The sequence below is a fragment of the Erinaceus europaeus genome, chromosome 21, assembly GCF_950295315.1.
Source record: "Erinaceus europaeus chromosome 21, mEriEur2.1, whole genome shotgun sequence".
Lineage (NCBI taxonomy): Eukaryota > Metazoa > Chordata > Mammalia > Eulipotyphla > Erinaceidae > Erinaceus > Erinaceus europaeus.
The window spans coordinates 4,143,937-4,166,776 of NC_080182.1; the positions used below are offsets into that span (position 1 = coordinate 4,143,937).

At 46.8% G+C, this 22,840-nt stretch overlaps 1 protein-coding gene across 3 annotated transcripts in view; it reads left to right on the forward strand.

Moving 5' to 3' along the window:
- EEFSEC (eukaryotic elongation factor, selenocysteine-tRNA specific) overlaps nt 1-22,840 on the forward strand; it is a 247,760-nt gene that overhangs the window by 112,282 nt on the left and 112,638 nt on the right. The window contains exon 2 of one of the 3 annotated variants that reach the window (XM_007526878.3): nt 3,228-3,435. The exons of the other annotated variants lie outside the window; for them this stretch is intronic. Within the exon in view, the coding sequence (XP_007526940.3) occupies nt 3,228-3,435 (208 nt within the window). The remainder of the gene's footprint in view (nt 1-3,227; nt 3,436-22,840) is intronic. 3 annotated transcript variants of the gene reach the window in all.

Below are 22,840 nucleotides of genomic sequence, written 5' to 3' on the forward strand. Positions count from 1 at the left end.
ATATCCCCCACTCCTTGTTTTTGTTCTCCCCACTCTGGTCCTGGAAGAAAGATCGCGTCTCACAGATTGCTGACACTCGGTTACTTGCTGGTCTTTGTCGGTTCCCCCTCATCTTCATTTCTGACATGATCAAGATATATAATGTAGAATTGGAAACTGGTAATTTTTTTTTTTTTTTTTAAAAAGCACCAAGAAGCCTTAGCCCCTTTCTGATTGCTCTGCAAACCCTTAAAGGGTTCTGCAGCCAGCACAGCGAGATGAAAGCTCTGATAGACGCAAAGGATAGAGGCCCATTTGTGAGCCTCGCTGTTTTTGACTTGTGTTTCCCACCCACTTGCTCCCCTTGGCCCCCTCATCTCAGAATGATTTCCTACCCTGGGTTCGTGGGAATTGGGGCGGACACTGTTTGATTCATTCTGCGGCAATACTAGGGATTTGGGAAAAAGACAAGGCTGGCTAGTTATGTCACTTCCTGCTGTCGGATCAAACGTTTTGATGAAGGGGCGAGAGTAGCTGAGAGCTGCTGCCGGGCAGTGGGCATTTGCCCGGCGCTGACCCCTGGTTTCCAGCAGTGCCCTGCTGCTCAGTGGGGCCAGCCAAGTGGCGTGACCTCTGGTCCCATTAGAAGTCGCTGGTGTTGGCCGCGCTGGTGTGGGTCTGTGCAGAGCCCTGCAACAAAGCCGGCTTGTGGATGAACCCCCAGCAGCCTCTGAGGATCCAGGCTGGCCCCCACCCCCTTCCTGGCACTGCCAGTTTAGTTTCATTTTCCCAAGGACCTCCCAGGACTCCCAGCAGGCATCAGCAGTGAGATGGACCGACCCTGTGGAAGGCCCAAGTCCTTCCTGGCCAGCCAGCAGAGCAAGACAGAGTGTGCAGGATAGTTCCAAATGCCACTGGGAGGTTGGGTCTCCGAGGAGGGGACAGGTCCCATCACTAAATCAAGGAGGTTGGGGAGACACTGTCTGCTGGGTTCTGTCGTACAGAGACTCATGAAACCATTCTCAAACTGGGTTGCATGCTGGCTGCTGTGAAGACAGATTGAAGAGCCAGGCCTCGGTCTGTGTGCTCTGAGCAGAGCCGGGGGGTGGGGGTGAAGGGCTTTGGGGGTGAAGCCCCTGAGCGAGGCTGAGAGGAGCAGGAACAGAGCAAGACATGGAAGGATCAGAATGAACAGGAAAGGGTCTTGACTCTGAGCTTAAAGTGGGGGGTGGATGGATGGAGGTTGGGAACAGACAAGCAACTGAGCAGGGCTGGGCCCATACTAGCCGTGCAGCTCTGTGGCATCAGGCATTTGCTGTGTAACCCAGAGTTTGCACCTGACTTTTTAAAAATTCTTCTTAAGGCCTGATGGCCTTATCTACAAAGCAGGGTCAGCAGTACTTGGGGTTGGAATGGCGTGTAGGTTTTAGAGGGAGCCCACATATTGGGGGTTACTCTTGACAAATCCTGGAGTAAGCCAGAGGAGATGGTAACCGTAGCTCTGTGAGGGCAGCTTAGCTCACCAGTGTTGGGCCCAGCGGGCTCTGACCACTCACCCACAGGCTCTACCCCACCCGCTTCAGCACCTGGCCTCACAGCCCTGTGACACGGCATGGGTTCACTCGTGGCTGTAAGGGCCTGGAACCGGGTGGGTGGTGGCACCTCCTGAGCTGGGCTGGACTGAGGTGCTTAGCTCTGAGGCCCTGAGGCTGGAGGAGAGGCACAGGGCTGGGCCACGAAGTGCAGGCTGGTGGAAAGGCAGAGTGTGTTGACTGTGGAAGAGGGCCCAGCCTGGGGGTTGGCGTTAGCCATAGGACGGGGAGGGGGAACCTCAGCAGGAGGACAGTAGGATTCTGTGAGTGGTCCATTATTTTTCTTCTTACATTCTATTAATAGTTGCTTGTTTTTGAAGTAGTAGAGTGAGTGAGTGGTAGGCAGTGTGCGGTTTCTGGTGGCTATTGGGGCCAGTTGCTCTGTAGGCTAGAACACATAACCCCCCAACACTGAGCCTTACCCCTGCCATCAAAACTACGGGCTTGTGAGGACTAAGGAGCTGACCAGTGCACCCATCTGTGAGCCAACAGAAAAGTGACATCCTTGCCACGCCTCCCTCCTGCCGGGCAGCATGGTGTGGTCATGAATGTTACCCACAGAGCCACCCCCACGGCCTCCCCAGTGACAGTTTGGTCCTCAAAACCCCTGTGGAACAATGAGAAAAGTATTTACATGTTCCTAGAACCCTCAAATCACCCCCCCTTTTTTGGGGGGAGTGAGAATATTCCTAGTCCAATTAAGAAAAGACAATTCCTCCACTGGTCACCTACCATCTGTCTTCCTTTTACTGACTGCTCTGCAATTTATATTTATTGTCTCTAGCTTGCTCACCTGTTGTGACGCAGCTCAGGTGTGACTGCATCAGGCCATGCTCACAAAGGTCACACACAGAGCACTCGTGTCTGGTACTTTGCACAGATGTGGTTGAACCTTGGCTGCTTCTGTCGTCCCTCCAGATGTCCCTCCTCCCTTAAGCAGAACAGAAGGGCTGACAGAAAGAGCACATAGGCTCTAAGCATAGGATGACTGGCGGAACCAGAAGTCCTAGGAGAAGACCCAGAAGCTGTAGAGGAGACAGTTCTCTTTTAATTGTTTCAGATTTTCTCTCTCTCTCTTGACAAGAACAACCTCTAGGCCTTTGGCGGGTCTAATTCTGAACTTGTCCTATTTGGATGTTTTCTCCTCGGTGGGTGGAATAACACCACTGGTGCTGTAGACAGGCACGGTGGCTGGACTTGCCCAGCCCCACTGCACTTTAGCTGAGAGTTTCTGGCCTGTTTCCGGACAAGCCTGCGTGCTGGCCTGCTGGTGGCTGTGGGGCACAGTGGGACCCCGCAGGCTGACGTACCCAGCCAGTGGCCTGGAGCTGGGAAGCATGACCACTGCCCACTCCATCCACTGTTCTTAAATCCAGAAACAGCACTGGAGGCTAAGCCTGGGGAGATACACTGTGCTGGCTGAGCCACCTCCCAGGCCCCTCCACCCACTCTTTAAGAATATTTTATTTCAAACTAAATGACTCGGCATCTTTTTTTATTATGATTTGGAGAAGGAGAACGGGAGAGAGTGAGAGTCCGGAGCTGCCTTCTCCACAGCTCTCTCGCGCATTGCCCTGACCATTTGTGTGCGCCCACAGGCAGGCACAGGGCAGCCCTCGGCAGGACTTACTCTTTCCTCTCCTTTTCTTCCCCCAGGGGCCCAGATCATTGACCTGATGATGTTGGTCATCGATGTGACCAAGGGCATGCAGACGCAGTCGGCGGAATGCCTGGTGATCGGGCAGATCGCCTGCCAGAAGCTGGTCGTGGTGCTGAACAAGACAGACCTCTTGCCTGAAGGGAAGAGACAGGCAACCATTGAGAAGATGACCAAGAAAATGCAGAAGACCCTAGAGAACACCAAGTAGGTCTGCTAAGGGGAAGGAGGTTTTGGGGAACCCTTGCCTCACTTACGTGAACTGGGCAGCCCAGTGCCAGGCTGGCCTCGTAGTTTGTGGGAGCTTCCCTGGCCCTTTTGGCACTGAGAGTAGAGGCTGGAGTGCCCTTGCGAGAGGCCACGGAGTCTGGGAGTATACAGTAACGGGAAGTTGAGGCCTGGAAGGTGGTGCAGTGGGCTCAGGGCTCAGAAGTGTGAGATCCCAAGCTTGATAACCAGCGCTGTGTATGTCACAGAGATGCTCTGGGTCTCTTTCTCTTGCAAGAAAATAATTTAGAAAAAGACAGTGGGAGTTAATTTCTCAGGTAATTTCCCAGTGTGAACTGTGGGGCGGCTGTGCACCTCATTCAGAAACCCAGGTCACTCCACCCTGTGGGACATAAACAAACTGCTTCTTGTCTGTTGGGCACTGGGCCCGCTGTGCGGGAAGTCCAGGCGGGGACCCGGAACGAGAGCCCGCACTTGTCCATGTGGACGAGACAAGGCCTCACCCTGCCATGCGTGGATTCATAGGGAGATCCACTGTCCAGCCAGGACCTGGGGGTGGGGCACACACCTGCCCACTGGTGCTAAACAGATGCAGCCCTCTGTGCTCAGACTGGCCATGCCTTGCTGCAGGAGAGACCGGAGATCTGCCCCTCACTTCTACTGCACTGCAGCAGATCAGCAAAAAGAGAACTTGAGCTTCTGCTTCAGAGACATAGAGAATCGGATGGAAGGACAGATAGATGGATGGACGGATGGATAGATGGATGTGTGGATGTGTGGATGGATGGATGGATGGATGGATGGATGGGTGGGTGGAAGAAAGGATGACTTTTCCTGTTGGCGGGAAGACCAGGCCAGGCCAAATCACAAAGGATCTTGACAGCGTTTTATGTGAGGCCGTTTGCAGTTGCATCTTGTGGAAGGTTGGGAGCTGTACTGGAAAGAGGTTGACCATACAGAAATGGCTGACTGGGTGGAGGGTGTCCTGACATGGAGGACCGAGACACAGCAGAGGACCAGGGAGGGGCCACTGTGAGGCCACTCTCTTTCCCCAGGGAGAGCGAGCGACCTGAGAGAAGACTCAGGCTGTAGAGGGAGACGAGCGGCCTGGGCAGATCTGTACACTGAGGCATTAGCAGGCCTGGTCGGGCCATCAGCTCTGCTTCTGGTCAGCACGCCCACAAGAAGCGGTCCACGGGGGCAGGACGGTGGCAGTGCTGCTGGGCAGGGAGGGGATGGGACCAGGGGACGGAGAGCCACCTGGCTGGTTGCTCAGGCAGCCACAGGAACAACTCTGCCGATGCAGCAGGGGAAATGAGAAGGTGTCCTTGTTGCGCACAGTGCCGGCCCGCCTCGCTGCTTTATCAGTTCCTCTCTTTCCTCCCTGGCCAGCGCCTTTTGATCAATAGTAAACAGCGGTCACTGGGCGACAGCGAGGCTTCCTCTTTGCTATGCAGCCCCAGACAATATCCTGCACTCCACCTCTCCTGCTGCCGGTGGAGGGCAAGCAAGTAGAGTGTTTTTGTTTCCCTGTCATAAAGATTGATATGCCTTCCCGTTTATGATTTTTTTTTTTTTCAGATCCAACACCTGCAGCTCCCTCAGAATTCTCAAGTTGGTTAAATTAAAGCTCCAGCCCTGTGAATGGGCCAAATATGTCATAAAAGATTTCCTTGCGTTGCCTTTTGTTAGCAAAATTCATCAATCAGATAAAATCGACACATTTAGATAAGTGTTGCATAAGAATTCAGACTTTGTTATTCCCAGCGGAAGTGGGTATGAGACTGTAAAAAGGAAGATAAAAAATTATATCTTCTTTTTTAGTGAGTTATTTGATCTCCCTGCCGGCTTATTTACTTGTTAGAGAGAGGAGAGGGGGTCCTTTGGAGTCCTGTGGAAGAGCCCTGGTGTGCAGTGTCAGGTCCCACAGCAAGACCTTCTGGGGCGGGCCTGGTGCTCTTTAAAGCATAAATTAAGACTCGCTAGTCAGGTTTAAGGGAGATTCTTCAGTTGCCACTTCCATTTTAATTCAGTGGTTGAAGGTCAAATTATGAAGGTTATCACATTTTCAGATTATCACAATCCAAGGGGCCTCTCATTTGGTGCCCAGGTAGAGAAATGGCACCCCATGCAGGGCCCCCCTGTGGGCTGAGTAGCTGATGGCCAGTCCAAGCCCAGATGTTTAATAAGGATATACTAGCTTTTATCTCTGCAGAGAAAAAGTAATTCTTATCCTTCTCTTCCTTCTTCTTCGTCTTCTCTCCCTCCCTCTCCCCTCTTTCTCTCTCTTTAGTGGAACTGGGATGCTTTCACTGCTCTAGGCCACTTTGTTCTTTCAGAGGCAGACTGAAGGAGAGACACCACAGCACTGAGGCTTCCTCCCTACTACAGCTCCTCCCGTGAGGTTTGAATCTGGGGCACATGCTAGACAGCCACTCAACCTGAGGAGCAGTCTCTCTTGCCCAGGACCTTTTCAAGTCATCCACAATGACTATTTCTTTATCTTGGGGTCCCTTGATAAGTCAGCTCTCTGTAAACTGGCTTAAATCCTCTCCAGAAAGGAAAGGTTGGGGGCTAGGGCGCTGCTTTGCCTCTGGGCAAACCTGTTCTGAGCCTGGCTCCCACAGCAGTGAGGGACACTTCAGCGCCATATATATATATATATATATATATTATTTCACTGTTTCTTTCCCTTTCTGCTTTTCTGTCTTTATAATTTTTTTTTTGAAAAAGGAAACATTTGGTGAACCACGTGCTTAGTACTGTTAAAAGCATACAATTCATTTTTTCTATCCAACCAGTTACTGGAAGAAAATTTGAATTATAGAGAAAAATGGCTGAAGGAAAGAGCAAATCTTAAAAATTATAGTAAAATATATAATGTACAGAGAAAATATATTTACTGCTAGGGCGTTGTACAGGTGCGATCCACTGCTCCTGGCAGAGTCCCCTGCCCCCTTATATTGGGGTTGAGAAAAAGAAAGAGAGCAGAGACACCACAGCACTGCTGCATCACCCAGCATCCTCTGGGGCTGTCAGTGGCGCTCCTGTGTGGTGAACGGCCATCTTCCTGCTCTGAAGCCGTTTTATAATTGCATAGCTCTGTGGCAAGAAGTACTCGCACACAGTGCAGTACCCATCAACACTGTAATTTTCTTTTCATGATCCCCAAGACAGACTGTGCACAGAAAGAATAAGGCCCCTCCCCTCTCCTCCTTGCCCAGCTTCAGGTCACCTTTTCTGCCGTCTGTCTCCGAATTTGCCTCTTCTAGGTACTTTATACACATGAACTAAAATAATATTTGGTCTTTTGAATTCAATTGATTTCACTTAGTGTACTGCTTATAAGGTCTAACCATGTTAGAAATTCACTCCTTTTTATTTGCTGAGAAGTATTCTGTTAAGTGTACGTGATAGTATTTGTGCCTCTGTTACATTCAAAACCCACCATTTATTTATTCATGGACTCCTGGTTGTTTCCTTTTAGTGACTGTAAATACCGCTGCTGTGAACGGTGGCGCACAATACCTATTCAAGCCCCTGCTTGCAGCCCCCTTTGGTGTAAAGCGAGGGGTGGAACTGCCGGTTCATTGGTGGTCCTACACTTCACTGAGTGAGGAATCACCAAATTGCTTTCCATGATCTGTACCATTTCATATTCCCACCAGCGATGTGCTAGGGTTCCCATATTTCTCCACATCCTCACCAAACACTGATTATTTCTCTAAATTGGAAAAAACAAAAAAAGTTATTCTGGTAGCTACAAAGTGGATCTGACTTGTACTTTTCTGATGTCTAATGATCTTCCTTCCATCCTTCCTTCCTTCCTTCCTTCCTTCCTTCCTTCCTTTTTCCTTCTCCTCCTTCTTTTCTTCTTCTTCTCCTCCTCCTTCTCCTTCTTCCTCTTCCTCTTCCTCTTCCTCTCCCACTCCCACTCCCTCTCCCTCTCCTCCTTCTCCTCCTCCTTCTCCTCCTCCTCCTCCTTCTCCTTCTCCTCCCTCTCCTCCTCCACCACCTCCTCCTCCTCCTCCTCCTTTTTCTTCTTCTTCTTCTTTTTTTGCCTCCAGAGTTATTTGCTGGGGCTTGGTGCCTGCACTGTGAATCCACTGCTCCTGGAGGCCATTTTTTCCCATTTTGTTGTTGTTATTGTTGCCATTGATGTTGTTGTTGTTGGATAGGACAGAGAGAAATGGAGAGAGGAGGGGAAGACAGAGAGGGGGAGAGAAAGATAGACACCTGCAGACCTGCTTCACCACCTGTGAAGTGACTCCCCTGCAGGTGGGGAGCCAGGGGCTCGAACCGGGATCCTTACGCCGGTCCTTGTGCTTTGTGCCATGTGCGCTTAACCCGTTGCACTTAACCACCTGACCCCCTGATGGTATCTTTCTACGTGCCTGTTGGTCATTTGGGACTTCTTTGGAGAAGTGTCTAGTCAAGTCCTCTGTCGTTTTTCTTTTTGCTGAGTTGTAGTCTTTTATCTACTCTGCACTGAAGTCCCTTTAAGTTACGTGACTCGCAATAACTTCCATTCTGTGGATTGTTCTTTCACTTTTTTTAAAGCATCCTTTGATGCACAAAATTTTTATTTTTTTTAAGAAAAATAATAAAAAGGACAATTCATTATTTTTTAAATTTGTAGATAAATCTACTTTTATTAGTGTCAAGGTACTACTTTTCCAATTTGTCAGCTTTCACAGGTAGATTCTTTTTTTCCCCCTTCTTCTCTCTCTGAGTCCTGATGGAATTGGAGTTAAGAACCCTCTGGTCATCTTTCTCTAACATTTATCCCTCTGGGAGTATGGGCCAAATTTCTTTACAGGCTGCAGAAGGTGGAAGGTCTGGCTTCCGTAGTTCTCTGCTAAACATGGATGTTGGCAGGTCAGTCCATTCCCCCAGCCTGTTTCTAGTTTTCCCTGGTGAGGTAGGGTTCAGGAAAGGTGAGGTTCAGGGAGTTTAGGATGGAATCACGATAGCAGTCATAACTTTGTGGCTGTGGCTTAGGGAGTTTCTGGAGAGATCTTGGCTGTATTTTGTTGAATTTTCAGATGATTTATCTTTGCTTTTTAAAAAATTAACTAATTACTGGATAGAAACATAGAGAAATTGAGAAGGGGAAGGGGAGATAGAGAGGGAGAGAGACAGAGAGACACCTGCAGCCCTGCTTCACCACTCGTGAGGCCTTCCCTCTGTTGGTGGGGACCAGAGACTTGAACCTGGGTCCTTGCACACTGTAATGTGTGCGCTCAACCAGGTGCACCACCACCTGGGCTCAATTTTTCTTCCTAGTTTATCTGGAGCACAATCTGAAATAGCTCCCCCTCCATAGCCACACTTGTGGAGGTCCCTAAGCACGGCTTCTGAAGTCTGGGGGGTCCCTCCCTCACGCCTCTCACTCCCTGATTATGTTTGCCGAGATTCACCAGTGGCTATGTGATTTCCTTTAAGAGGTGGTAGCTGTAAAATCTAAGTTATTTTCATTTTAACTCAGTCCCTAAGGTGAAGCAAGGTAGTTCCAAAGTTTTACATTTTGATGAAGTTCTATTTACTTAGTTTTTCTTTTGTTGTCTGTGCTTTGGGTGTTATATCCATGAAATGAAGGTGCCCCAAGTCCCATGCCGTAAAGCTTTCCTCCAGTGTTTCTTTTTCTCTAACAATATGTTCTTGAGCCGTATTGAATTAGTTTTTATATAAGGTGTAAATAAGTCAGGGGTTCAGCTTCGTTGTTTTGCGCGAATATCCAGTTTCCTAGCACACGTCAGGGGGATGGTTCAGCAGGTAGAGAGCAGGCCTTGCATGCTATGAGGCTCTGGGTTTGATCCCTGGTACCACAGTTTCCTAGCACTGTTTTTTTCTCCTTGTGTCCTTGTAAAAATCAACTGAAGGGCGTCAGGCGGTAGCGCACTGGGCTAAGCACACATAATGCAAAGCACAAGGTTCCCAGTTCAAGTCCCCGGCTCCCCACCTGCAGGAGGGTCACTTCACAAGCGGTGAAGCAGGTGTCTATCTCCTCCCCCCCCCCCCACCTTTCCCTCCTCTCTCAGTTCCTCTCTGTCCTATCCAACAAGAATAATAACAGCAACGGCAACAACAACAGTGGAAAAAAGATGGCCTCCGGGAGCAGTGGATTCATGGTGCAGGCACTGAGCTCCAGCGATAACCCTGGAGGCAAAAAAAAAAAAAAAAAAAAAAAAATCAATTGACCCCATCTGTGAAGGTTTATTTCTAGGCACTGTATTCTGTTTCCTTGGTTCATGTGCCTGTCCTTATGCCAGTACCAAGCTGTTTTGTTTATTGTCTTTTTGTAGGACCTTTTAAGCAACTTTTGACATCATGAAGCATGAGTTCTTCAACTTTAGTCTTCTCTTTCAAAGTGAATTTGATTGTTTGGGGCCTTTTGCAATTCCCTATGAATTGAGGGTCTGCTTTTCCTGAAGAAAAAAAAAGAAAGAAAGAAAGAAAGCAAGGAAAGGAAGGAAGGAAAGAAAGCAGGAAGGAAGAAAAAAGGCCGTTGGAACTGTCTAGGAATTCCACCGAGTCAGTAGAATCTCTCTGACTAGCATGGGTGGACCGACAGCTTTGCCTTCCAACCCATGAACAGATGTCTTTCCATTTATTTAAACCTTACGTAATTTTTTTCGTCAGTGTTCTGTAGTTTCCAGTAGGTAAGCCTTGCTGCTGCTTGGTCATACTTAGCGTAAATATTGGATGATATTAGCTGCTCTTATCAGTGGAATTGCTTTTGTCATTTTCTTTTCAGAGATGTTTTGCTGGTTTATAGAAAGGCAGCAGGTGTTTGTGTATTCAGTTGGTACTCTGTGCTCTGCAGTTTTCCTGAACTTAATCAGCCTGCCCCTCTGTAAGCATATGTAGTTGGCCCTGGAGATCTTCAGCCTCACACGCAGTACAGAAATCTGCATATGACTTTTAACTTTTTTTGTTCATTTTTTTGCTGTCAGTTATTGCTGGATCTTCATGCCTGTATGTTGTTCTCCTCCCAGTAGGACCCCCCCCCCTTTTTTTAAGATAAAGGGTGAGAGATGAAAGGGAGAAGAGATACAACAGTACTATTGTACTGTTCTAGAAGTCTCCCTGTGCAAGTGCTCCCATGTGGTAAGCCCAAGGCTTGAACCCCAGTCCTCCAGTTCTGTGAGGTGAGCTGTCTCCTGTCCCCCTGCATGTAAGTTCTGTTTGCCCCTTAAGCTTACCTGCTAATAGCTTACCTGCTATTGACTGGGCATCTTACCAATCAAACTAGCCAGCTAGGACATACTCTGTATGCTTTATGTCTTACCTGCTAATAGCTTACCTGCTATTGACTGGGCATCTTACCAATCAAACTAGCCAGCTAGGACATACTCTGTATGCTTTATGTCTTACTTACTGTATTCTTACAGTAAAGCAAACTCGAGAACAGATGTTATGAAGAGAATCATAAGGAGGTGGAAACTCCATCTGCAGTGCTGTGCTGTCTTTATTGATGCTGTAAGTCTACATTACGTTTGCAAGATGAATTATTCCATGGCACCTGCATCAATACCGTCTCTTATGATACACTGTAGATGCCATAGGTATCACTAATACCAGGCAGCAAAACAGAAAAGATAGCATGACAAGAAAGTTACATTTCTTTGCAGGTACACTGATGCATGCACTGATAATCTTTATTGAAGAAATTCCATATAGAAGTGGGCCTGTGCAGTTCAAACCCTTATTATTAAAGGTCAACTGTGATCGCAGCCATTTTTGATTTCTGCTTCTCCTGCTTCGCATTTTATACAGTAATTCCTTGTGTGTAGCCACCCTCTTACTGACCATTTACACCAGCCCGGCTCAGCTTTTCCTTCTTACAAAGGAGGCCTAGGTGCACACCACTAGACTTTGTATTTCTAGGCCGGGTGGTGGTGCACCTGGTTGACAGCATATGTTACTAAACACAAGGACCTGGGTTTGAGGCCCCGCACCCCACCTGCAGGGGAGAGGTTTCACAGCGGTGAAGCAGGTCTGCAAGTATCTTATCTTTCTCTCTCCCTCTCTCCCTTCTTCTCCCCTCTCAGTATCTCCTATCAAATGAAAATCAGAAAAGGAAAGGAAAAAAAAAATTGGCCTCTGGGAGTGTTGGGTTTATAGTGCAGGTGCTGAGCCCCAATGATTACCTTGGTGGGGAGAGGATAATAAACCTTTCGTATTTCCAGGTTTTGTCCTCATCCGAAGTTCCTGGGTCAGTCTGTTACCAACGCAAAGAGCAGGAGCACTTTCTGACCTTGGACTGTACACAGCTACCCTCCTTTCCAAAACCGCTCTTTCCCTTTTGCTCAGGTGTGAGCAACTGTGGTCTCTGATTCTAAAATATACATGAACCTTATAGGATAGAAGTGGTATTTTACTCTTGTTTCAAAACAGAATTTGTATTCCATTTTACTAAATTCCTAGTGAGACTGGCTATTTTTCTTCAATATACTTCAGCTGTGCTTTGGTATGTGTGACTTGTCTATTTGTGACTTGAGAGTTTAATCATTCACAGTTTGCTTTAATGTGCTCACTCTTGGTATCATTAGTACCATTAGTATCATTAGTACCATTAGTATCATTAGTACCATGAGTAGTATCATTAGTACCGTGAGTATCATTAGTACTATGAGTAGCACTGCTGCTGGCTAGCCCCGGCCCTGCCACTTGCTCCGAGTAATTCTCCAGCACTTATTGCTTGTCTTTGTCTTTTAGTTGCTTTTTTAGGCATGCGGAAGTTTTTTATTTTCACGTAGTCAGACTCTTTGATTGCTGTTCTTTGTGGTTTCTTTATCTCTGAGTGAGTGCATTTAAAATTACTCTCACATAAGCATCATCAGTGTTAGCAGAAGTCAAACTAGAAGACAAAAATGCACTCGTATCTTGCCCATGCATCAAGTAAAGTGGTCTTCCTCGGGATCCCCGTCAGTCTCTCCCACAGGTACAGGATTTGAGGGGGCTGTTAGCACAACACTGACACTCTCTGTGTTCGAGGCTTTTCTGTTTATTTTTTCACTAAATGTTATCATCTGACAGCGTCCTTGATGCATCTTTATCCCAGACTCCCTCTGTGTTTTCCCCCTGCTGTTTAATCACTTTCAGTTTCAGCCTAGGTAGCCGTGTGCTCTCAGCCCACCCTGGGACCCCACTGGCCCCATCTCTCTTCCTGGGACTGGATAGAATGTCAAACTTCGAGAGGTCTGGCCACTGCTAGGGGACTGCCAAGGTGTACGCCACACTCGCTTTGTGGCTGGCCAGCTGTGCTGTGTTGGGCAAGTCACTTTCTCTCTTTGGGTTCTGTCAGCTTTACAGCAGGTGTTATGAGGGGCTGTTTGCTATGGATCCTGGTGCTTAGTAGATGTGATGTATGGACCACCTGCTATGTGCTTCACAGTCTCACCTACTTGGGGGGGGAGGTTTGTATCTGGCTTGGCTGCTGAGAAAAATAAGGCAGAGTAAATATTGACTATTTTGAATTCTTTGTTCCAGAGCGAAAAGTTAAGCTCTGTTTATCTTTTGCACAAGTTATGCATTTGTGTGTGTGTGTGTGTGTGTGTGTGTGTGTGTGTGTGTGATTTATCTGAGATCATTTCTGTGTGTGATCATTTTGACGAAGGTCAGCCGGACTGCACAGTCAGCATATCTGGGCCCCGTTCCCACCGTGACGCTCCCCAGCTGCACAGGGAGTTGGGGGGGTGGGGGTGGGATGGAGATGCACTTGAACGCGCTCCAGGCTGGCTCCTGCCTGCACTTACAGGATGTGGGGCCAGGCTCAGGGCTTGTCCTGCCATCTCAGGATGTCCTTGTTCTTCCAGAATCCAGACATTGCTCTCCATCTAAAATGTGTGAGTGTGTGTGTGTGTGTGTGTGTGTGTGTGTGTGTGTGTGTGAGAGAGAGACTTGTCCTTCCCCACCCTCACCTCACCCCTGGGGACTGCTGAGCTCCATCACCACTGCCAGAAGTCAGTTGTCCCAGTGTGTGGCGTGTTCAGGAAACCAGCTTCTCTTATGCCTGGAAAAGGGCCAGGCACCGACCCAACACGCCATTCTGTTTTGTTACAATACATTGCCCGAAAGGGTTTGGGTAAAAAATAATTGAATTTCCGAAAGCTTTATGGTTAATCGCTGGAATTCTCAGTGCATGCTTTAGCCCTCTCTGTCCCCCCGGGTCTGGGCATGGAGTGTAAGCAGAGACGAGGTGCTTGTACTCGGCTCTGGCCTTGGGTTGGGGCCCCTTGGCTCACTGCTCTTGCTGGCTGGAGCTCTGCCTTCAGTCCCAGAATGCACCTTCCTCCTGCATGCCCCCGGGGAATAGGCCTGGACTCTCACCCTGCAGACCATTCTCTTACTCTCAGGGCCCTCTGGCAGCTCTGGACAAGTCACCCTGCTTTCTAAAAGTAGGGTCAGAGGCCTTCCTTGTGGGGTGCTGAGCTCACACAGAGAGCACTTAGTGTGGCAGACTTGCTGTGCAACAGGCCCTGAATATCCTTTTTTTTTTTACCAGAGCACTGTTCAGCTCTAGCTTATGGTGGTGTGGGGGCTTGAACTCGGGACTTTGGAGCCTCAGGCCTGGTCGTCTGTTTGCATAACCGTGATGCTGTCTACCCTCTGCCCCGAATACCCACTTCCTTCCTGGCCTCCGCCTGCATTGCCTGCTTTGCTTTTCTCTTCTTTTTCTCTTTAGACTCTTCACAATGCTTCTGTGCCGCCCCTTTTTAATCCTCACTAATCCTTTTTTATATATATATCATTTGTATTAGTGATTTAACTTTGGTTTACAAAATTATGAATTAACGGTGGTGGAATTCCACACCATTCCCACCATCAGAGTTCTGTGCCCCCAACCCCTCCACTGGAAACTGCAGTTGTTCTCCCAAGATTGCAGATATGGGTTGACTATGATTTCTATAACTGTCTGTCTACATTTATATACATTTGCCCATTTTTCCTATGGTTCTGCCTTTTCTTCCTTTTTTAAAATTTTTTTATTTTCCCTTTTGTTGCCCTTCTTTATTGTTGTTGTAGTTATCATTGTTGTTATTGATGTTGTTGTTGGATAGGACAGAGAGAAATGGAGAGAGGAGGGGAAGACAGAGAGGGGGAGAGAAAGACAGACACCTGCAGACCTGCTTCACCGCCTGTGAAGTGACTCCCCTGCAGGTGGGGAGTCAGGGGCTCGAACCAGGATCCTTATGCCGGTCCTTGCACTTTGCTCCATGTGCACTCAACCCGCTGCGCCACCGCCCAACTCCCTTTTTCTTCCTTTTTAAGTCAACCTACTACTTCTTAATGACCACGCCTCTTCCCCCTTCTCTCTCCGAGTCCTATGGAATTGGGGTTCAGAATCCTCTGGCCATCTTCCCCTAACAGTTACCACTTTGGAGGTATAGACCAAAATTCTTTATGGGGTGCAGGAGTGGAAGGTCTGGCTTCTGTGTTGGGCATTGGTAAGTCAGTCCACACCCCCAGCCTGTTTCTGTCTTTCCCTAGTGGGGCAGGGCTCTGGGAGGTGGGGTTCTGGGACACACTGGTGAGGTCATCTGTCCAGGGAGGTCAGGATAAAATTGTAGCAGCATCTGTTGTTTGGTGGTTGAGACCCAGTAAGATATAAAGCAGGACAAAAGGTTTAGTGAACAGGAACCATAAAGCAGGAATAGAGCAGGGGAATAGGGATTTTTGGGTGAAAAGAAGCTAAGAAGTCTTATTTTCTATCTAAGGGCCCATGACTTTGGCATTTTTAGCTGGAGCTTGATAGCTAACCTGCAGGTGGACTGCTGTGAAGACGGTGCCAGAGTTGGGTAGATAAGGTGGTTGAGGGAGTGAAGTAGGGTTAGGAGAGGAGGGCGTCTAAGTCTACGTGATACATATTTGATTAGTGCTTTCCTTGGGCCTTTCTAAATAGTTCTAAATCTGATCCCAAAGGACTATTAAGCACTTTTATTCTGCCCCCCAGCCCTTAGATTCCCTTCCCTTGATGAAGCATCTCCTGGATTATAGGGGGGCTGCCCCTGAACTGCTCGGGAGGGTGTGGTGAGTGGCTCTCAGACCGTGCCTGCAACGGCCCCGCTAAACTTTCACCATCTCGTTCCAGTCAGTGGCTCCCGAGATTGCTGAAACCTGCTCTCTATAGAAACCCAGCTCCTCAGAGTTCTTCCTCCTTGTCTTAAAAAGATAATCTGATTTTCTTCCAGGGATCTACCCCAGGCAGCCCAGGAGCCAGGTCAGGGTGGTGAGAAAGGATGCATGTGGCAGGAAAGCCACAGAGGAAGTAGCAATGGGACGTTTGCCTCTCAGTGAGAGACTGGAGGAGAAATGGCCTCCTTGTGGGAAGGGGGCCTGAGGTGTCAGGAATGGTTTTGGAAAGACAGGTGTCAAAATCAGTTGCATTTTTGCAACTAACGAAGAACAACTAGGAAAGTAAACATCAAAAAACAATTCCCTTTTTTAAAAAAAATATTTATTTCCTTTTGTTGTCCTTGTTGTTGTATTGTTGTAGTTATTATTGATGTCGTCATTGTTGGATAGGACAGAGAGAAATGGAGAGAGGAGGGGAAGACAGAGAGGAGAAGAGAAAGGTAGACACCTGCAGACCTGCTTCACCGCTTGTGAAGCGACTCCTCTAGGTGGGGATCCAGGGGCTCGAACCAGGATCCTTAGGCAGGACCTTGCTCTTCCCGCCATGTGCGCGTTTAACCCACTGAGCTACCGCCCGACTCCCAAGAAACAATTCCCTTTACAGTGGCATCAAAAAAGAATCCAATGCTTGGAAGTTAACCAAGGATGTGAAAGAGCTATAATGAGAACTTTAAACAGTCATTTCAGTTAAAAATTTATGAAACATTGAGAATTATAAAATCATCTGAAAATATTCAAATTAATGATGACATAAATAAATGGAAACATGTCCCCATGTTTATGTATTGGATGATTTAATATTATCGCTAACATAATTTGTACCCTTCAGCAGTCTTTTAAAACAATTTCCAACAAAATTCCAAGTTGTTTTTTTTTTTTTGGTAGAAATAGAAAAACTCATCTTGAAGTTCATAAGTTATCTAAGATTCCTGGAATAGTCAAAACATTTTTGAAAAAGATGAGCAACAGAACCCACAATTTGTGATGTCAAATCTCACTACAAAGCTGTGGTGATCAAAGCAGTGAGATACTGGGCTAAAGACAGATATATACATATCTATCAGTGGAACAGAATAGAGAACTTCTAGTGAAATCCCCCCCCACACACACACACAAAAATACTTGAGTTTTGTTAAGTAGACCAAGACCATTTAATGATGAATGCTAGTCTTATTCACTAAATGGTGCCGGAAAACCGAACATCTACAGGCAAAAGGATAAAGTTGGATCTTACTTAATCTGGTATTGCATCTGAAAGAAAGTTCAAAATGGATCAGTGAAGTAAACTAGAGGATTAAATGTGAAACTTTTTGGAAAAATCTTAGGACAGAAAATTTCATTAAATTGTCAATAGTGTTTCTTGGCTACGGCCAAAGATACAGATGGTAATGGGGAGGAATAAATGATGTCGACTTTGTGGAAATAAAAACATGATGGGCATCAGAAGATGACATCAGGGGGCAGGCAGTCACACACCTCACCTGACACATTTATTGTCATGAGGATCCAGGCTCACCTGTCTGAACGCCTGTTAGGGAGAAGCTTCACCTGTGGTGGAGTACTTTCTCTCTTTCTTCCTCTTTCCCTCCATTCTCTCTATTTCTCTCCATCTCTATATTAAAAGGAACAAAGAAAAAACAGACACGATCAACAATCGTCAGGAGTGGTGGTGTCTTTGTGTAGGCACTGAGGCCCAGAGATAATCTTAGTGGATTAAAAAAAAAAAAAAAAGATCATATCAACAAAACAAAAAGATAACCCAGAGAATGGGAAGGAGTATTTATAATCGATGTGTCTGACAAGGGGCCAATACTCAGAATACTTAGGAGACCCCCCCCCCCCCCCAAGTAATGAGCAACAACAAGATAATAGAATGCCTGATTCAAGAGTGGGAAAAGGTCTTAACTACATACTTCTTCAAATAAGACAGAAAAATGGTCAGTAAACACATGAAAAGGTGCCAGCATCACCAACTATTAGGGGAACGCAAATGGAACTACAATTGGATCCAACCTCGTGCTCAGTAAGATGGCTGCTCTGGAGAGCAGAAGGACAGGCGTTGATGAGAGTAGGAGGAATTGTGATCCTTGGACTTGGTTGGTGGAGATGGACATCTTGTCACTGCCACAGATAACAGCATGATGTACCGAAACTAAAAAACAACAACAATAACAACAAAAACACACATAGAATTATTGTGTGGCCTAGCCATTTCACTTGTGGATATATACTCCAGATAATTGAAAGTGGTTTCCCCAAGAGTTATTTGTACTTGGGTCTTCAGCAGCTTTATTCACTAAGCATCAAAAAGTAGAACCGACACAAGTACCCACTGATGCTTGAGTGGGTGAGCACAAATGAGGTCTGTGTGTACAATGGCATAATGTTATTCAGCCTTAAAGAAGAGTATGGTTCGGGCATTTTACTAAGTAAAATAAGTGAGTCACACAAAAAGCTAATCACTGACCGTGTGGTTCCCGTTACATGAGATGTTCACTAGGACTAGTTACATCATAAAGGCAGAGAGTAAAACAGTGGTTGCCAGAGGCTGGCAGCTCAGAGAACTGGGGAGCAGAGTTTTCATTTTAAAGGATAAAAAGAACTCTGCAATCAGGATATGTCAATGGTTGCATGCTGTAAATGTAATTAGTAGCTTGGAGTCAGAGTGTTAAATGTGTTTAAGATGGCAAATTTTATGGAGGTATCTGAGAAGCTCAATCATTTCTCAGTTGTCTATTTTGATTTTAATTATTTATTTATTTATTGGCTAGAGACAGAGAAATCAGAAAGGAAGTGGGAGATAGAGATGGAGAAAGATAGACACCTGCTTCACTGCTCATGAAGCTTCCCTCTCCAGGTGGGGACCAATGGATTGAACCTGGGTACTTGTGCATTGTAGCATGTCTGCTTTACTAAGTGGTCCCTTAACTGGTCACTTCAGTTATCTTTAAATCTGTTATGTTCAGAGAAATGTTTTAACTTGTTTCTACTGTGTCTTTAGCCTTTTTCTTAAAGTTTTTTTTAAATCTTTATTAATTTATTGGTTAGAGACAGCCAGAAATCAAGAGGGAAGGGGGTAATAGAGAGGGAGAGAGACAGAGAGACACCTGCAGCCCTGCTTTACCACTCACAAAGCTTTCCTCCTGCAGGTGGGGACTGGGGGCTCAAACCTGGGTCCTTGCACATTGTAACGTGTGTTAAACCAGGTGTGCTGCCACCCGGCCCCTCTTGAGCCTTTCTCTAACTTTCTTTTATATATATATATATATATATATATATATATATATATAATTTTATTGGGAAGCTAATGGTTTCTAGTACAGCTCACAGAGGTCAAGTTTCTCATCTCGTCATGATAGGTGTCTGCAAAACAGTCTCTTCCTCATGTACCAAAGCCTCCACACCCTAACCGTCTCCCTGCCCTCTTTCCCCAGAATCCTTTGCTTTGGTTCAATGAAGTCACCTTCTTCACCTTATCTTACCCTAAGTTTCTCATCAGGCTCTGACCCTTCAGCAGGAGTAGAATTGAATGGCCTTCTTTTGTTTAATTTTTTGTAGCTACAGTAGATTTCTCGTCCATTGAAGGAGATTGTGGCTGATGAATCAGAAGTTTCTTAGAGAATTATTAAAACTTACCCCTTCTTGTACCTTATCCGTAATATTTCAATGTAGAACTCATGGGTGCTCATTTACTTAGTATTACCAGTGATATGACTTAGTTATGGGGTGGCAGAAGGCCCTCAGCATTCTGCCTTCTCCATCATTCGCCCACAGAGTTGGCAGTTAGCTCACCCGCTACACTTCACAACAGTTCCATGTTCTGACGCCAGGCCTATCTCCATCTTTCATGCTATTTTCTGTTGTCTTCAGCATGACTGATTTCTACACCATCTTAACACAAGTAGCACATGTGATCCATATGTCACCATTGTTCAATTTATTCGACCCGAATTCAGTAAAGGAAGCTTCACTGTGTGTTCTTCTGGGTCTGAATTTTGGTGTTTAGAGCCCCGGAGCCCATTGCTTTGCCAGTGCTGACAGTGCTATGTACAAGCCTAGAACCTAGACACCTCTGTCATTGCTTTGCCAGTGCTGACAGTGCTATGTACAGGCCTAGAACCCTAGACACCTCTGTCATTGCTTTGCCAGTGCTGACAGTGCTATGTACAGGCCTAGAACCTAGACACCTCTGTCATTGCTTTGCCAGTGCTGACAGTGCTATGTACAGGCCTAGAACCTAGACACCTCTGCCATTGCTTTGCCAGTGCTGACAGTGCTATGTACTGTTGTTTTCGACGGGTTATGTTGTTTTCGCCGGGCTGGCTTCACGGCAGGTAACAGATGACCAGGGACTCATGGTTGAGCTGTAGGCAGTATCTCTTTATTCATGCAGGACACAGCACAGTCTAACACAGCACAGTCTAAGACGAGCTAAGTTAAACTCAAAGTACAGTACTCTAAAACTCACAATGCTGTCTTTATATATACTTGCCAAGTAAGGTGGAAACAGGATGTGACATAGAGAGGGTGGAGAGAAAAGTGACTGGTGAAAATCAGAGTGTGACAAAGAGGGGGCAGATTAGGCGAGAATCCTATCACTGAACCACAAATGCCCTGGAGGGAGGGTGGAACTTGTTAACAGTGGTTATGTAAATAGAATGAAGTGGTTATGTAAATAGAATAGTGTTAAGCAGGGGGGATTTAAACCAAATGAAACAGAAGGGGTCTCATGCATACCAACAATGTACAAGCCTAGAACCTAGACACCTCTGCCATTGCTTTGCCAGTGCTGACAGTGCTATGTACAGGCCTAGAACCTAGACACCTCTGTCATTGCTTTGCCAGTGCTGACAGTGCTATGTACAGGCCTAGAACCTAGACACCTCTGCCATTGCTTTGGATTTTTTTCTACTCTGGTGCAAGTCAATTCCATTTGTGTGTGTGACTGTTCCTTATGATAGTCTCTTCTGAGTTCTAATACTTCTCCCAGTGTTTTAGAGATAAGCTAAAGAAGACCTCAGTAAGTACTTTTAATTCTTCTCAAAAATTCAAAATTTTTGAATTTTTGGAGCAGAAGGTGACACCTTCTTTGCTCAGTACTCAGGAACACCAGGGTTTTCTCGCCACTGTCACTTGCGGGAGAAAACTCTGTCCAGCCCATCTCTGCTCCTGGGAGGAGCCCATGGCTGAGCTCTAACTTCTCTCTGTCCAGAGCACTAACACACTGTCTGCACTTTTGGTTTCTTGAAAGTGAAAGAGGATTTTTAAAGCAGTCTTAGTGGAGATTTTCTCTACGCTTTTACAACCTCCCCTGAACCTTTTATCTTTTTCCTTTTATCCACACCTAATTCAGCACCAAGTTTTACAAGAAGATTTGCTGTTATCACATCTTTCTATTTCATCTTTCAGCTTCATTCTCATAGGACCAGTTGTTTTCACACTGGTGTTTTTGATACTAAATTAAATTACTGTCACATTAGTAACTGGCATTTGCAAGTTCATGGCATAACCAGTGTGCCAGCATAAGGGGTACCCACGGGGGCCAGGTGTGGCGCACTGGGTGAAGTGTACATAGTACAAATAGTAAGGACCGGAGCAAGGATCCTGGTTCGAGCCCCCAGTTCTCCACCTGCAGGAGGGTTGCTTCATAAGTGGTGAAGCAGGTCTGTAGGTGTCTTTCTCTCTCCCTCTCTATCTTTCCCCCTTCTCAATTTCTCTCTGTCCTATCAAAAAATAATAATAATAATTGAAAAAAATGGGAGGTCAGGCAGTAGTGCAATGGGTTAAACACACATGGCACAAAGTGCAAAGACCAGCATAAGGATCCCGGTTCGAGCCCCCAGCTCCCCACCTGTGTGTGTGTGGGGGGGTCATTTCATAAGCCGCGAGGCAGGTTTTCTCTCCCCCTCTCTGTCTTCACCTCCTCTCTCTACTTCTCTCTGTCCTATCCAACAACAACAGCTATAACAACAATAACAACTACAACAAGGGCAACAAAATGGGGAAAATGGCCTCCAGGAGCAGTGGATTTGTAGATTTGTAGTACAGGTGCACCAAGCCCCAGTGATAATCCTGGAAGCAACAAAACAAAAAAAGAGAAAGAAAGAAAGAAAGAAAGAAAGAAAGAAAGAAAGAAAGAAAGAAAGAAAGAAGGAAATGGCCACAGGAGCAGTGGATTCATAGTGCAGGCACCAAGCTCCAGCAGTAGCCCTGGAGGCGGCTACCAACGGAAGTCAGAAGTGCAGGGTGTGCAGGGTGTGTTAGATTCCTGAATGTAACCCATGAGCTCCACGCCCCCGCCCCACCTGAGTGTAACGGCTTCAGACGCCGGCTTTGTGGAGCGGAGAGCATGGGCATCGCTGACCAGTGTCCCTCCTTGAAGTGGCTGTAGCTGCCTCTCACTTGTGGGGTGGGACACTGTCTTTGTATTTAAGTATTTTTACTATTTCACAAAGAAGCAGCCAAGCAAACAGTAGCTTAGGGGTTCGCAGATTTGCATCTGAGTAACTGGACAGGGACAGAGAGGCAGGAGCAGAATGACCTTGGACGCGTCCGCTCCACCCTGTGCCTGGGGTGAGGGGCAGGTGGGTGACACCAGGCTTCATCTGCTGTGCTTGTGTGACACCTGACAGAGTAGCGTTGTCTGATGGGGCTTGGTGGACTCTTTCGTGGGATGCCCAGCATGGTGGCAAGGACTGAACTCTGGAACAGGACTTTTGCGGCCAGAGAACAGAGCCCTGGGCATGTTCCAGGCTTCTGACTTTTCTCCTCATGCAACCTTTCAGGAGTCACTAAACCTCCCCATGCCTCATCTTCCCCGAGTCTACAGCACGGGCTGCCTCCCACTATCGCTATGAGGATTAACGGAGTGACGTGTGTGAAAGCCCTCAGCCAAGGGCCACATGCATAACACTTAACTCAGGCCTGATGGGCAAAGGGCTGGTTTTGCATAGAAGAATGTTGACAGTTATCCTCCCTACCTCAGAGAGAGGTGTGTGCTGGAGTAGGGATGGCTCCAGCACGCACCTTAGTAAATGAACACGTGGAGCAGGCCTTGCATTATAGGACTTCTTAAGGAAATGCAAATAAATAGAAGGTGTGTCTAAAAGAAACAAAAAAGGGATGATTAGGGGTGACTTGCCCTGCACAGGCCCTGGGTGCGAGACCCAGGCCGCGTGAGCACATCATACGTCGTATAGGAGGAGCCCCATGGATATCTCTCCTCTCTGTATACCTGCCCTTC